Source organism: Choloepus didactylus, chromosome 20, assembly GCF_015220235.1.
Source record: "Choloepus didactylus isolate mChoDid1 chromosome 20, mChoDid1.pri, whole genome shotgun sequence".
NCBI classification, from domain to species: domain Eukaryota; kingdom Metazoa; phylum Chordata; class Mammalia; order Pilosa; family Megalonychidae; genus Choloepus; species Choloepus didactylus.
In genome coordinates, this window is record NC_051326.1 from 13175018 (window position 1) to 13192020 (window position 17003).

Genomic DNA, 17003 nt, shown 5'->3' on the forward strand with positions numbered 1-17003 from the left:
CAGTAACAACTGTACTACACCAATACTATGGGTTAATAATGGGGGGAATAGGGGATGGGAGGATTTTGATTTTTTATTTTTATTTCTTTCCTGGAGTAATGAAAATGTTCTAAAATTGATCATGGGGTTGTATGCACAACTATGCAATGATACTGTGAGCCAGGGACTGTATACTTTGGATGGTTTGTATGGTGTGTGAATATATCTCGATAAAACTGCATTTAAAAATACAAGACTAGAATCAGTGGTGAAAGTCAAAGGAAGGCAGCTTTCATAAGGAAGAAGTTGCTAAACAAGAATGTTTTAACTCTGTAAAGGATTAGCTTATGAAGCAGTGAGACTCTATCATTAGAGATATTCAGTTTCCAAACTTTTACAGTCTATAGTTTACAGACTCCCAATAACTTACACAACCCTTACTAATCTACAACCTCTCATTTCAAATGTTGCTTCCTGCAAAAGGACTTCCTGACCTCTCAGTAGGTTAAGAACTTGGTATTCAGGTCTCCCAAGCACTCTGTCCTTTATTTAATGACATATTTAGGTCCCATAAGGGCAAGGGATGGTGTACTTCCAGTGTCCAGCACTGAACCTTGCACATGCATATCTGGTAATGATGACCACCTGTCAGGTATGCTGCAGACAGAACTCTTACACTGGGCAGGACTCTAGGCCACATGAATTCTCAGCCATCTTCTAACTACATTTGTATAACTGGTGTAATTTATATAAGTATTTCTGTTGGTTAGCATCTTTGTCAAACTTCTGGTCAACTTGACTCTCCATGCCTTTTTTTTTTTTTTCAGATTCCATGTTGCAACTAACTTTTTTTTTTTTTTTTTTTTTAAATCATCATTTTATTGAGATATATTCACATACCACGCAGTCATACAAAACAAATTGTACTTTCGATTGTTTACAGTACCATTACATAGTTGTACATTCATCACCTAAATCAATCCCTGACACCTTCATTAGCACACACACAAAAATAACAAGAATAATAATTAGAGTGAAAAAGAGCAATTGAAGTAAAAAAGAACACTGGGTACCTTTGTCTGTCTGTTTCCCTCCCCTACTTTTCTACACATCCATCCATAAACTAGACAAAGTGGTGTTTGGTCCTTATGGCTTTCCCAATCCCATTGTCACCCCTCATAAGCTACATTTTTATACAACTGTCTTCGAGATTCATGGGTTCTGGGTTGTAGTTTGATAGTTTCAGGTATCCACCACCAGCTACCCCAATTCTTTAGAACCTAAAAAGGGTTGTCTAAAGTGTGCATAAGAGTGCCCACCAGAGTGACCTCTCGGCTCCTTTTGGAATCTCTCTGCCACTGAAGCTTATTTCATTTCCTTTCACATCCCCCTTTTGGTCAAGAAGATGTTCTCCGTCCCACGGTGCCAGGTCTACATTCCTCCCTGGGAGTCATATTCCACGTTGCCAGGGAGATTCACTTCCCTGGGTGTCTGATCCCACGTAGGGGGGAGGGCAGTGATTTCACCTTTCAAGTTGGCTTAGCCAGAGAGAGAGGGCCACATCTGAGCAACAAAGAGGCATTCAGGAGGAGACTCTTAGGCACAAATACAGGGAGGCCTAGCCTCTCCTTTGCAGCAACCGTCTTCCCAAGGGTAAAACTTATGGTAGAGGGCTCAACCCATCAAACCACCAGTCCCCTATGTCTGTGGTCATGTTAGCAACCATGGAGGTGGGGTAGGCGAATACCCCTGCATTCTCCACAGGCTCCTCAAGGGGGCACTACATCTTTTTTTTTTTTTTTTTTCCCCTTGTTTGTCTTTTTTCTTTTTTTTTTTTTTTTTTTTTTTAACTTTCCCTTCTTTTTTCAAATCACCTGTATGAAAAAAAAAGTTAAAAAGAAAACAAACATACAATAAAAGAGCATTTCAAAGAGACCATAGCAAGGGAGTAAGAAAAAGACAACTAACCTAAGATAACTGCTTAACTTCCAACATGTTCCTACTTTACCCCAAGAAAGTTACATAATATAGCAACATTTCAGTGAACTTGTTCCTACTACAACCATCAGAAATTAACAGACCATAGTCAATTCTGGGCATCCCCAGAACGTTAAATAGCTTATCTGTTCTTCCTGGATTATTGTTCCCCCTTCCTTAATTGCTCTCTACTGCTAGTTCCCCTACATTCTACATTATAAACCATTTGTTTTACATTTTTCAAAGTTCACATTAGTGGTAGCATATAATATTTCTCTTTTTGTGCCTGGCTTATTTCGCTCAGCATTATGTCTTCAAGGTTCATCCATGTTGTCATATGTTTCACCAGATCGTTCCTTCTTACTGCCGCGTAGTATTCCATCGTGTGTATATACCACATTTTATTTATCCACTCATCTGTTGAAGGACATTTGGGTTGTTTCCATCTCTTGGCAATTGTGAATAATGCTGCTATGAACATTGGCGTGCAGATATCTGTTCGTGTCACTGCTTTCCGATCTTCCGGGTATATACCGAGGAGTGCAATCGCTGGATCGAATGGTAGCTCTATATCTAGTTTTCTAAGGAACTGCCAGACTGACTTCCAGAGTGGCTGAACCATTATACAGTCCCACCAACAATGAATAAGAGTTCCAATTTCTCCACATCCCCTCCAGCATTTGTAGTTTCCTGTTTGTTTAATGGCAGCCATTCTAACCGGTGTTAGATGGTATCTCATTGTGGTCTTAATTTGCATCTCTCTAATAGCTAGTGAAGCTGAACATTTTTTCATGTGTTTCTTGGTCATTTGTATTTCCTCTTCAGAGAACTGTCTTTTCATATCTTTTGCCCATTTTATAATTGGGCTGTCTGTACTATTGTCATTGAGTTGTAGGATTTCTTTGTATATGCAAGATATCAGTCTTTTGTCAGATACATGGTTTCCAAAAATTTTTTCCCATTGAGTTGGCTGCCTCTTTACCTTTTTGAGAAATTCCTTTGAGGTGCAGAAACTTCTAAGCTTGAGGAGTTCCCATTTATCTATTTTCTCTTTTGTTGCTTGTGCTTTGGGTGTAAAGTCTAGGAAGTGGCCTCCTAATACAAGGTCTTGAAGATGTTTTCCTACATTATCTTCTAGGAGTTTTATGGTACTTTCTTTTATATTGAGATCTTTGGTCCATTTTGAGTTAATTTTTGTGTAGGGGGTGAGGTAGGGGTCCTCTTTCATTCTTTTGGATATGGATATCCAACTCTCCCAGCCCCATTTGTTGAAAAGACCATTATGGCTCAGTTCGGTGACTTTGGGGGCCTTATCAAAGATCAGTCGGCCATAGATCTGAGGGTCTATCTCTGAATTCTCAATTCGATTCCATTGATCTATATGTCTATCTTTGTGCCAGTACCATGCTGTCTTGGCAACTGTGGCTTTATAATAAGCTTCAAAGTCAGGGAGTGTAAGTCCTCCCACTTCGTTTTTCTTTTTTAGAGTGTCTTTAGCAATTCGAGGCATCTTCCCTTTCCAAATAAATTTGATAACTAGCTTTTCCAAGTCTGCAAAGTAGGTTGTTGGAATTTTGATTGGGATTGCATTGAATCTGTAGATGAGTTTGGGTAGAATTGACATCTTAATGACATTTAGCCTTCCTATCCATGAACATGGAATATTTTTCCATCTTTTAAGGTCCCCTTGTATTTCTTTTAGTAGAGTTATGTAGTTTTCTTTGTATAGGTCTTTTACATCTTTGGTTAAGTTGATTCCTAGGTACTTGATTTTTTTAGTTGCTATTGAAAATGGTATCTTTTTCTTGAGTGTCTCTTCAGTTTGTTCATTTCTAGCATATAGAAACATTACTGACTTATGTGCATTAATCTTGTATCCCGCTACTTTGCTAAATTTGTTTATTAGCTCTAGTAGGTGTATCGTTGATTTCTCAGGGTTTTCTAGATATAAGATCATATCATCTGCAAACAATGACAGTTTTACTTCTTCTTTTCCAATTTGGATGCCTTTTATTTCTTTGTCTTGCCGGATTGCCCTGGCTAGCACTTCCAGCACAATGTTGAATAACAGTGGTGACAGCGGGCATCCTTGTCTTGTTCCTGATCTTAGAGGGAAGGCTTTCAGTCTCTCACCATTGAGTACTATGCTGGCTGTGGGTTTTTCATATATGCTCTTTATCATGTTGAGGAAGTTTCCTTCAATTCCTACCTTTTGAAGTGTTTTTATCAAAAAGGGATGTTGGATTTTGTCAAATGCTTTTTCAGCATCTATTGAGATGATCAATTGATTTTTCCCTTTCGAGTTTTTAATGTGTTGTAATACATTGATTGTTTTTCTGATGTTGAACCATCCTTGCATGCCTGGAATGAACCCCACTTGGTCATGGTGTATGATTTTTTTAATGTGTCTTTGGATTCGATTTGCAAGTATTTTGTTGAGGATTTTTGCATCTATATTCATTAGGGAGATTGGCCGGTAGTTTTCCTTTTTTGTAGCATCTTTGCCTGGTTTTGGTATTAGATTGATGTTAGCTTCATAAAATGAGTTAGGTAGTGTTCCATTTTTTTCAATGTTTTGAAAGAGTTTGAGTAAGATTGGTGTCAGTTCTTTCTGGAAAGTTTGGTAGAATTCCCCTGTGAAGCCATCTGGCCCTGGGCATTTATTTGTGGGAAGATTTTTGATGACTGATTGGATCTCTTTGCTTGTGATGGGTTGGTTGAGGTCTTCTATTTCTTCTCTGGTCAGTCTAGGTTGTTCATATGTTTCCAGGAAATTGTCCATTTCTTCTACATTATCCAGTTTGTTGCCATACAGTTGTTCATAATATCCTCTTATAATTTTTTTAATTTCTTCAGGATCTGCAGTTATGTCACCTTTTTCATTCATTATTTTGTTTATATGGGTCTTCTCTCTTTTTGATTTTGTCAGTCTAGCTAGGGGCTTGTCAATCTTGTTGATCTTCTCAAAGAACCAACTTTTGGTGATATTTATCCTTTCTATTGTTTTTTTGTTCTCTATGTCATTTATTTCTGCTTTAATCCTTGTTATTTCTTTTCTTCTACTTGGTTTAGGATTGGTTTGCTGTTCATTTTCTAGCTTCTTCAGTTGATCCATTAGTTCTTTGATTTTGGCTCTTTCTTCCTTTTTAATATATGCGTTTAGTGCTATAAATTTCCCCCTTAGCACTGCTTTTGCTGCATCCCATAGGTTTTGGTATGTTGTGTTCTCATTTTCATTCGTCTCTATATATTTAGCAATTTCTCTTGCTATTTCTTCTTTAACCCACTGATTGTTTAGGAGTGTGTTGTTTAACCTCCAGGTATTTGTGAATTTTCTAAGTCTCTGATGGTTATTGACTTCTAATTGTATTCCATTGTGGTCAGAGAATGTGCTTTGAATGATTTCAATCTTTTTAAATTTATTGAGGCTTGTTTTATGTCCCAGCATATGATCTATTCTGGAGAAAGTTCCGTGAGCACTAGAAAAGTATGTGTATCCTGGTGATTTGGGATGTAATGTCCTGTAGATGTCTGTTAAATCTAATTCATTTATCAGATTGTTTAGGTTTTCAATTTCCTTATTGGTCTTCTGTCTGGTTGATCTATCTATAGGAGAGAGTGATGTGTTGAAGTCTCCCACAATTATTGTGGAAACATCAATTGCTTCCTTTAGTTTTGCCAATGTTTCTCTCATGTATTTTGTGGCACCTTGATTGGGTGCATAGACATTTACGATTGTTATTTCTTCTTGCTGAATTGCCCCTTTTATTAGTATGTAGTGGCCTTCTTTGTCTCTCAAAACATCCCTGCATTTGAAGTCTATTTTATCTGAGATTAATATTGCTACACCTGCTTTCTTTTGGCTGTAGCTTGCATGAAATATTTTTTTCCATCCTTTCACTTTCAATTTCTTTGTGTCCCTGTGTCTAAGATGAGTCTCTTGTATGCAACATATTGATGGTTCATTTTTTTTGATCCATTCTGCGAATCTATATCTTTTAATTGGGGAGTTTAATCCATTTACATTCAACGTTAAAACCGTGAAGGCATTTCTTGAATCGGCCATCTTATCCTTTGGATTATGTTTGCCATATTTTTCCCTCTCTCTATTAATATCCTTTATTGTACCCATACCGAATCTCTTTAGTACTGAACCTTTCTCCAAGTCTCTCTGTCCTGTCTTTGTTTCTCTGTCTGTAGGGCTCCCTTTAGTATCTCCAGTAGGGCAGGTCTCTTGTTAGCAAATTCTCTCAGCATTTCTTTGTCTGTGAAAAATTTAAGCTCTCCCTCAAATTTGAAGGAGAGCTTTGCTGGATAAAGTATTCTTGGCTGGAAATTCCTCTCTCCCAGAATTTTAAATATATCGTGCCATTGCCTTCTCGCCTCCATGGTGGCTGCTGAGTAGTCACTACTTAGTCTTATGCTGTTTCCTTTGTATGTGGTGAATTGCTTTTCTCTTGCTGCTTTCAGAACTTGCTCCTTCTCTTCTATGTTTGACAGTGTGATCAGTATATGTCTCGGAGTGGGTTTTTTTGGATTTATTCTATTTGGAGTTCGCTGAGCATTTATGATTTGTGTATTTATGTTGTTTAGAAGATTTGGGAAGTTTTCCCCAACAATTTCTTTGAATACTCTTCCTAGACCTTTACCCTTTTCTTCCCCTTCTGGGACACCAATGAGTCTTATATTGGGACGCTTCATATTATCTATCATATCCCTGAGGTCCATTTCGAGTTTTTCAATTTTTTTCCCCCATTCTTTCTTTTATGCTTTCATTTTCCATTCTGTCATCTTCCAGGTCACTGATTCGTTGTTCAACTTCCTCTAGTCTTGTACTATGAGTGTCCAGAATCTTTTTAATTTGGTCAACAGTTTCTTTAATTTCCATAAGATCATCCATTTTTTTATTTAGTCTTGCAATGTCTTCTTTATGCTCTTCTAGGGTCTTCTTGATTTCCTTCATATCCCGTACTAGGGTCTCATTGTTCATCTTTAGTTCTTTGAGTAGCTGCTCTAGGTGTGTCTCTTCTGGTCTTTTGATTTGGGTGCTTGGGCTTGGGTTATCCATATCGTCTGGTTTTTTCATATGCTTTATAATTTTCTGTTGTTTTTGGCCTCGTGGCATTTGCTGTCCTTGATAGGGTTCTTTTAGGGTTTGTAGACCAGTTGAAGTCCTTATCTCTAATTTATCAGATCTACAGCTCCGTGGAGTACACTTTCTCTAACTAACCAGCAGGTGGCGTCCACGAGCCACCTGTTCTCCACAAGCCAGATCTCCCCTGCTTAGCCTTTTTGGTGAGTGGGGGAGTGAGTCTTGTGGGGCCCAATTGGTGTCCCAAGCTTGCGTGTGTAGTTGGTGTTGCCTGCCCTGTATGTGGGGCGTGTTTCTGGGCAGTCGGGGAGGGGGGGTGGCCCTAACAATCAAATCTCCCTGATGATCCTAGAGTTTTAAAGCTACTGCAATAGTCTAATCCTTCAGTTCAGTCCTGCCACAGTTTGTCTCTGCCACTGACCCACAAGTCTTTGGTATTGGCGTATGGCTCCTGAGACTTGCAAGTGGGCCCCTCTTCCAGGCTGTGCACCCCGGGTCCTCTGTTGAGGGATGACTGTGCTATGTCACAGGTGAGTGCCGTCCCCCCAGGGCAGTTCTGGGCTGCTGGGCTGTGTTGGGAGGCTCCCAGTCTGCTCAAATGATGGCTGAATGGGGCTCTGTTAATTCACACTGCTCCCCCTTCCCAGCTCTGGGACATTCAGCTGAGGTTGCAGGGAAGGCTAATGTCCACGCCCAGTTTTGTGGTGTGTGCCTGTTATTTGAAGCACTTCCGTCACACTGGGTTGTCTGGGGCAGCTCTGGGCTATGGGGCTGGCGATGGGCAGGAGTGTTTCCTGTCCACCAGGATGGTGGCTGTGAGCGGACACCCCCCTTTTCTTGGGAAGTTGTGTTGTTTAGTGAATTTTCTCAGCCACTGGATTATTGCCTTTTGTCTCAGAGCTCTCTTATTTCTGCTCTTGACTTGACGTGCCCAAATTTCAATTCTTTGAAGCTTTCTGTATTGAGCTTCTTAGAGTAATTGTTTTAGAAAAAGCAAAAAGGATTTAAAAAAAAAAAAAAAAAAAACGGCCCTCCTCAGAGATCTAATGGGTTATTGAAATGCTAATATACAAAGCAACCAGGGCCATTAAGGAAAGGTGCCCTGGGCAGAGAGATCAGCCTTGCTTCGGGATTTGCATATGCGCCTCAAGGCCTGATCTCCGCCCTTCCCCTTTCTGTGTTCACCAGAACTCCAAAAATCCTCTGCTTTTACTTTGGAGCTTCTCGTGTTGTTTTCCTTCTATGCCCGTCTCCTCTCTGCTGGGCTGGCTGCTCTCAGAGTCTCTGGTGTCTGGCCTCAGTCTATCTATGGTTGGAGTTTGAATCAGTAGAATGAGTTTCCGATGAGAGCAGCCACTGCAATTCTCCCTTCTCCTTCCTGGAGCTGACAGCCCCTCCTCCCCCGGGACTGAGCCTGGCAGGGAGGGGCGCGGGTCCCCTGGCCGCAAAAACTTACAGATTTCGGTGATCTCAGCAGTTCCACGTTTTCATGAGTGTTGTATGAAGTATGCCCAAAGACAGATTGCTCTGTGGTGTCCAGTCCACGCAGTTCCTGGCTTTTTACCTACTTTCCTGGAGGAGTAACTAAAACATACCTCCATGCCTTTTTAATTGACAATAATTTATACTTGTGAAATTGACTTAACCCATTATAAGACTTCACATATAAAAGGAATTAATTTTACTTAAATATTTGGGTATAATCATAAGATCGAAGATTATGCAACCATTAAAAGTTTATCTTTCCCCAGGGCAGATGGAAATGTACTTTTCCCTATTTTTCCTGCTGAGTACAACTAAAATCCCTGGGCATTATATATAAAAAACAAAAATAAGAAGATTTTAGAAGTAGAGAAGGCGGCAGTCCTGCTAGGGACCTCGAGATCTGAAGAATGACATTGCAGTGCATTTTCTAGGTTTTCCTTTTGCCTCATATATGCCATACTTGGAGCTAAAGAAGTCAGCAACTCAGAAATGCCAAAGAGTGCAGCAGGAAAAAAAAAGGCACAGCAAAAGCCCGTTCTCTCTAGTCAAAGGACCAGATGGAAAACTTTTAGACAATAACCACTCTACTCCAACAAAACACCACAGAAAGAACTGTCTCTCCACTCCTGCCCACTCCAGTAAAGGATGAATGGGAAGCCTAGATCCCACACTTTCAAGACTGTAACAAGGTGTCTCAACACTCCTACCAGAGTGGTGTCACAGATGGTCAAGAAGTGAGCCAGCACTTTATCCCCACTGGCCAGGAACGAGGCCTCTGCCCACTGTCCCAGTGGAAATCACTTGGGGAGCCAAGTCTTCCACCTAAAGAGGCCACCACAACCATGATGTCAGTGGGTAACACAGCGGGAGCTGGAACTCCCAACCACACACAGGAAGAATTTCCTTTCTCTTGGGGAATCTGGACTCCCACCTCCACCTGGCAGTAATGAGAGGATATCCCCCTTCCCCTGCCAGAGTGGTGTTGAAGAAAACAGCTAAAACAGAAGGTTTAAATTAAGACCCAGAGTCTCAAAAAATAATATGAAAATGTACAGGTTTTGATAAAATATCATTCAAATGATATATCATTTGCCACAGCACAAACTGAATGAAAAAAAAGACAATCAATATAGAAGACAATACAGAGATGTTAAAATTATCCAACAAAGATCTTAAAACAGATATCATGAAAATGACTCCATGAGCAATTACACAGTTCAGACAAAAAACATAGAGTCTCAGTAAAGAAATAGAGTGTCTTAGCAAAGAAAAAGAAGACATGAAGAAGAACTAAATGGAAATTTTAGAACCCCAAAATTACAGTAACCAAAATTAGAAGCTCATGGTTGGATTCAACAGCAGAATAGAGGGTAGAGAGTAAAGAATCAGTGAACTGGAAGACAAAACGATAAAAATTAACCAATCTGAACAACAGAGGGAAAACAGAGTTAAAAAAAAAAAAAAAAGAAGAGACCTTGACAGACCTATGGGGCAACAACAAAACATCTAACTTTCATGTCATCAGGCTCCTGAAAGGGGAGGAGAGAGGGCAGGGCCAAAAATGTCCTCAAAGAAATGTAGGTGAAAACGTTCCAAATTTTGCAAGGTTCGAGAAACTGAGAAAACCCCAAACAGGATAAACCCAAAGAAATATACACAAAGACACATCATAATTAAACTTCTGAAAACTAAAGACAAAGGAAAAATCTTGAAAGCAGCCAGAGAGAAATGACATCTTGCCTACAGGGACAAAACATTTTGAATGATGGCAGATTTCTTATCAGAACCTATGGAGGTCACAGGGAAGTGGCACAAAATTTTCTAGGGGCAAAACAAAACAAAACAAACAAACAAAAAAACCACACAAAACTATCAACCCAGAATACTATACCCATCAAAAATATCCTACAGGAATGAAGGGAGAAATGAAGACATTTTCAGACAAAGAAAAACTAAGAGAACTTGTCACCAGCAGATCTACTCCAAAAGAATGGCTAAAGGAAGTTCTCTAAGTAGATGGGAAATGATAAAAAAAAAAGGAAACTTGAACCATGAGGAAAAGAGAAATAATACTGTAAGCGAAAATGTGGGTGAATACCACAGGCTTTCCTTTTCTTCTTGTATTTTCTAAATTATGTTTGATGGGGGAAGCAAAAATTATAACACTTTCTGATGTGGTAATAAATGTACATAGAGGAAATATTTAAGACAAAGAAAAACCACTAAAAAAGCTATACACCAAAAAACACTATAGATAAACTAAAATGGAACTTTTAAAAACTAAACGGAACTTTTAAAAACGTTCAACTAACCCACAGGAAGGAAGAAGAAAACAGAACAAACAGAAAACAACCTCAACACATTTTTAAAAATTGAAATCATTCAGAGTGTACTCTCTGATCACAACACATCCATAATTACATTAAATGTGAATGGTCTCAATATACAAATCAAAAGACAAAAGTTGGCAGAGTGGATTGAAAAAATATGCTGTCTACAAGAAACTCACTTCAAATAAAATGACATTGGAAACTTGAAAGTAAAAGTATGGAAAAAGGTATGTCATGCAAACATTAATCAAAGGAAAGCAGAAAAGGTTACATTAATATCAAATAAGGTACACATCAGAGAAAAGGAAATTACCAGAGGCAGAGACAGAAATTATATAATGATAAAATTATATAATGAAGACACAGTAACCCTAAATGTGTATGCCCCAAACAAAAGAATTGCAAAATACATGAAGCAAAAACTGTTGGAACTAAAAGAAGAAATAGACAAATCCACAATTACAATTGGAAACTTCAACACCCCTCACTCAACAATTGATAGAACTAGACAGAAAATCAGCAAGAATACAGAACTCAACAAAACACCATCAACCAATGAAGCTAACTAACATTTATAGAAACCTCCATCCAACAATAGCAGAAGTCATATTCTTTCCATGTGCCCATGTAACATATGCTAAGATAGACCATATACTGGATTATCTAGCAAACTTCAACACATTTTTAAAAATTGAAATCATTCAGAGTCTATTCTCTGACCACAATGGAATCAAACTAGAAACTGATTAGAAAAAGATAACAGAAAATCTCCAAACATATGGAAATTAAACAACACGCTTTAAGTAATCAACAGGTCAAACAGGAAGTCTCAAGGGAAATGTTTTAAAAAATACATTTTTACTGAATGAAAATGAAAATGTAACATAAAAAAGCTGTGCTGAGGGAGAAATTTATAGCACTAAGTGCATACATTACATAAGAAGAAAAATCTCAAATCAGTAGTCTCACTGTAAGAACCTAGAATAAGAAGAGCAAAATGAATTCAAAACAAATAAAAGGAAGGAAATAATAAATATAAAAGCATAAATCAATGAAATTGAAAAAGAAAAACGATAGAGAAAATCAATATGACAAGGAAGTGGTTCTTTGAAAGGATCAATAAAACTGACAAACCTCTAGCAAAACTGACAAAGGAAAAAAGAGACACGACACAAATTATCACTATTAGGGATGAAATAGGGATATTACTACAGACCCTGCAGACATCAAACAGCACAAAAAGGGGAGAATAAAGGAATACTGTGAATAACTCCACAAATAAATTTGACAACTAAGAAAAAATGGACCAATTTCTTGAAAAATGCAAATGACCACAACTCACCCAATGATATAGATTATTTTAATATGCATAGTTAATACTATTAAAGAAACTGAATTCATAGTAATAATATTTTAAAACTCCCAGAAAAGAAATCTCCAAGTCCAGACAGAATTTTTCATTCAAAAATTCTACCAAATATTTAAAGGAGAATTAACACCAATTTTACACAATCTCTTCCAGAAAACAGAATAGTTGAGTATATTTGCCAATTCATTTGATGAAGCTAGTATTACTGATATTAAAACCAAAGACAGTACAAAAAATATATAAGGCAACTACAGACCATTATATCTCATGAATAAAGTCACAAAAACACCTGACAAAATATCAGTAAGTAAAATTCAGCAATATGTAAAAAGAATTCTACACCATGACCAAGTGGGGTTTATTCCAGGAATCCAAGACTGGTTCAATGTTTGAAAATCAATGCAATCCATCACATTAACAAGGTAAAGAAGAAAAATCACATGGCATGAATTGATGCTTAAAAAGCATTTGACAAAATTCAAAACCCTTTCATGGTAAAAATCCTCAGAAAAATAGAATTAAGAGGGAAACTTTCTCAACTTGATAATACACTTACAAAAATCCTTCAGCTAACATTATACTTCATTCTTAGGTTCAAGTTTAACAAAACATGTACAAGACTTATATGCTGAAAACTACACAACACTGGTGAAAGAAATCAAAGGACAAAACACGGGACAAAATCTTTGGGGTCTAATGCTAGGCAAAGAATTCTTAGACTTGACACCAAAAGCACAATCCATAAAAAGAAAAATTGATAAATATGACTTCATCAAAATTATTTTTTTTTGCTTTGCAAGAGACCCCATTAAGAGGATTTAAAAAAAGGCAAGCTGTGGAGCAAGAGAAAATACTTGCAAATCACATACCCAACAATGGACTAGTATCTAGAATATATAAAGAACTCTCAAAACTCAGCAGTTCCAGGGGAGTGAATCTCCCTGGCAACGTGGAATATGACTCCCGGGGAGGAATGTAGACCCGGCATCGTGGGACGGAGAACATCTTCTTGACCAAAAGGGGGATGTGAAAGGAAATGAAATAAGCTTCAGTGGCAGAGAGATTCCAAAACGAGCCGAGAGGTCACTCTGGTGGGCACTCTTACGCACACTTTAGACAACCCTTTTTAGGTTCTAAAGAATTGGGGTAGTTGGTGGTGGATACCTGAAACTATCAAACTACAACCCAGAACCCATGAATCTTGAAGACAGATGTATAAAAATGTAGCTTATGAGGGGTGACAATGGGATTGGGAAAGCCATAAGGACCACACTCCAGTTTGTCTAGTTTATGGATGGATGAGTAGAAAAATAGGGGAAGGAAACAAACAGACAAAGGTACCCAGTGTTCTTTTTTACTTCAATTGCTCTTTTTCACTCTAATTATTATTCTTGTTATTTTTGTGTGTGTGCTAATGAAGGTGTCAGGGATTGATTTAGGTGATGAATGTACAACTATGTAATGGTACTGTAAACAATCGAAAGTACGATTTGTTTTGTATGACTGCGTGGTATGTGAATATATCTCAATAAAATGATGATAAAAAAAAAAAAAACTCAGCAGTTAAAAAAACCCAGCAATCCAATTAGAAAATGAGCAAAAGACACCAAGAGATATCCTACTAAAGAGGTTATACAAATGGCAAAGGAGCAGATGAAAAGATGTTCAATATCATTAGCCTTTAAGGAAATGCAAATTAAAAACACAAGAAGATATCACTACACCCCTATCAGAATGTCTAAAATAAAAAAACACTGACAACACCAAATATTGGGGAGGATGCAGAGAGACCGCATGGATACTCACTGCTGGTGGGAATATAACATGGTGCAGCCTCTCTGGAAAACTGTTTCGAAGTTTCCTAAAAAAACTGAAACTGCAACTACCATACAATTTAGCAATTGCACTCATGGGCACTTATCCCAGAGAAATGAAGACTTATGTTCACACAGAAACCTATTCACAAACGTTAATAGCAGCGTTATTTGTAATAGCTCAAAACTGGAAACAAATCCTTCAATGGGTGACTGATTAAACAAACTGTGGTACCTCCATACCATGGAATATTACTCAGCAATAAAAAGGAACAATCTGGATGAATCGCCAAAGAATTATGCTGAGTGAAAAAAAGGCCAATCCCAAAAGTTTACACAATGATTCCATCTCTATAACATTCTTGAAATGACAAAATTATAGAAATGGAGAACAGACTAGCAGTTGTCATGGGTTAAGGAGGGGGTGGGAGTGGGGGAAGCGGGTGGGGCTATAAAAGGTTAACACGAGGCATCCTTGTTGTGATGGCCATGTTCTGAGTCTTGACTGAATCAGTGTCAGTATCCTGGCTTTGATGCTCAACTTGCACAGTGCAAGAGGCTAACAATGGCAGAAACTGGGTAAAGGGTATAAGGGATATCTCTGTATTATTTCTTCCAAGTGTATGTGAATCTGCAATTATACCAAATAAAAAGTTTAATTTAAAAAAGGGTATGTTTCTGAAAAGGTTTTAATGACAATAAAGCACAACTTTTAGTCAAAAGTTGACTAAAAAAATAAAGCAGAATATGCAGCTGCATATGCAGCATGATCTTGATTATACAAAAAAATATATTTATACTGTAACTTCATAGAGAAAAGACTAATGGGAATATACTCAAATGTTGTTACCATTGTGTTTATGGAATAATGGGTGATTTTTGTTTTCTTCTCTGCTTTTCTATGCTCTGTAGGTTTTCTTCACTAAGCATGCATTACTGTTATAATCAGCAGAAAAACAAAACACCAAAAACCATTCTAAAAGAGAAATGTACCTGTCAGAGCTAAAGTTAAATAGTTAAGTAGTGAAATGGCCAAACTAGAAAAGAATGAAGAGCTTCCTTAGGGGAAAGAAAGAAAAAAAAGCCAAAGTAGGAACAACAGAAGAGAACGGCCCTGAGACTGATTTGGGGGCAACTTAGTATTGATAAAGTGGATGAAAGAAAACAAAGTGGGGGTGCTTTAGCTTCTTCTGGAGAAAGACTTCACACAAAGGACTGCCTGCTATGAAGGAAAAAGTAACACTACTGAGTTCTTAAGTCCAAATATGAACATATTTATCTGGACACATTTTGGACCAAGGTATGTAAATAGAAAGCAATAGTTCCCTGAAGGTTAAAATGTTTATCTAAGTGTTCAAAATATTAGCAGTGAAATTTCCTAGCCCTACTCAAGGGGATAGCATAAAAGACCAACAGGTATCCTCCATTAAGTTAGGGCTTAGAAGGTAAACCATCAACACCAGCTAAATTTACCTAATTCTACACATCACCCAAATACTGGTTGTTTCAGGTAATTAATGATCTTTTCCCCAACCCACCAACAATACTGGCTTCAAGTTCTCTCAAAAATGCTTTCTTACCTCATAGAAGAAGGGATGTCCAGCCATATCAAAGATGTTCACTTTGATTTCTCTGTCTCTCACTTGTACCCTGAAATGTTCAAATGGAAACAACGGCAAAGAAGGTCATGGTTTCTGCATTCACATTAATACCATTTATGTCATTTATGACTTTAAAAAGGGTATTATGTGAAATTTAAAAGAGGCTTTCTTGGAGTCTCTTTTGATTCTGGGTCATCTTTACAAGGAGCCAGCAACATGGCAGGTGATCCTGCCTCCTTATTTTAAGAACCCTGAAGCCACTGGGAGGAAGCACCCTTCTTCACCTTCACCCTTACCTCAAGATATTTCAGTCGACTATACTCTTTAACCAGAAAATGGCAGTATTACTATGGTATTAAGAAAAATTGATTTGGGAAAATTAGGAGCCAGATGAAGAAAAACAAAACGATTATTTCAATGCGTAAAAGACACTTTAATTACAATTGGTTATGCTTGATCACCATGCAGTAGAATAACAAAGACGTGTATTATTAACAACATCTGTTTAATTTTCTGGTGATCTTCATTTGTGCAAGAGCAATCAAGTGAAGTTTTTTAGAAATTTGAAAATAAAGAAAAGTAAAAAAGGGAAAGCATAATAACTCATATTAGAATTAGCTGCTATTAATAACAGCGTATTTGCTTCCAGACTTTATTTTTAAAGAAAAATGCTATTAGAAGTGAATGAACGGGCACCATAAATAATGCAAATAAAGATACATACAAAGATGAAAGTTTAGAAGTTACCCCAAACTCTATGGCCCAGAAATAACCTTCATTAATATGAGATGCACATCACTGTACACTGCTTTCTATGCATAGAACACTGATCAGCAAAAACTTTTGTTTCTATAAAAATGGATCAGGCAATTTTTAAACAAAAAGTATAAAATATACTTTTTCTTGAGGTTAACAAAAGAAAAAGAAACTGAAGTGAACTGGTAGGAATTATGACTACAAATGTTTCCTCGCCACAAGAAATATTATTTCCTAAAAGATGCCGCTCAGGTTCAGATTAGAGATCATGAACAATAAACTAACAGATCAGAGTCATGATGCTTTTTAAGCTACACGTTTCTGTTTTAGACAGCAGAGAAAGGACTACTGCTTTGGAATATGGGGACCTCAGTACTTGCTCTCATCGTCCCTGCACTCCCTCCTGGTTTACTTATTAATATTATTACCTTGTCCAAGTTTATAACATTCACTTTCTGTTGTGTAACCATAATTCCTACTGTTGTTTTAAATTATTTGTATATTTAAATCAATTCAATATTAACCACTAATCATTTCACATGATTTCTTCATTCCTAAATTCTTTACCATATTTCATCCATTCTAAGATGTTTATTTGTT

At 37.5% G+C, this 17003-nt stretch overlaps 1 protein-coding gene across 1 annotated transcript in view; it reads right to left on the reverse strand.

Moving 5' to 3' along the window:
* Positions 1-17003, reverse strand: part of DNAJC27 (DnaJ heat shock protein family (Hsp40) member C27) — an 86731-nt gene that overhangs the window by 36320 nt on the left and 33408 nt on the right. Inside the window, exon 3 of the mRNA XM_037813051.1 lies at positions 15627-15696. Coding sequence (XP_037668979.1) covers positions 15627-15696 — 70 coding nt within the window. The remainder of the gene's footprint in view (positions 1-15626; positions 15697-17003) is intronic.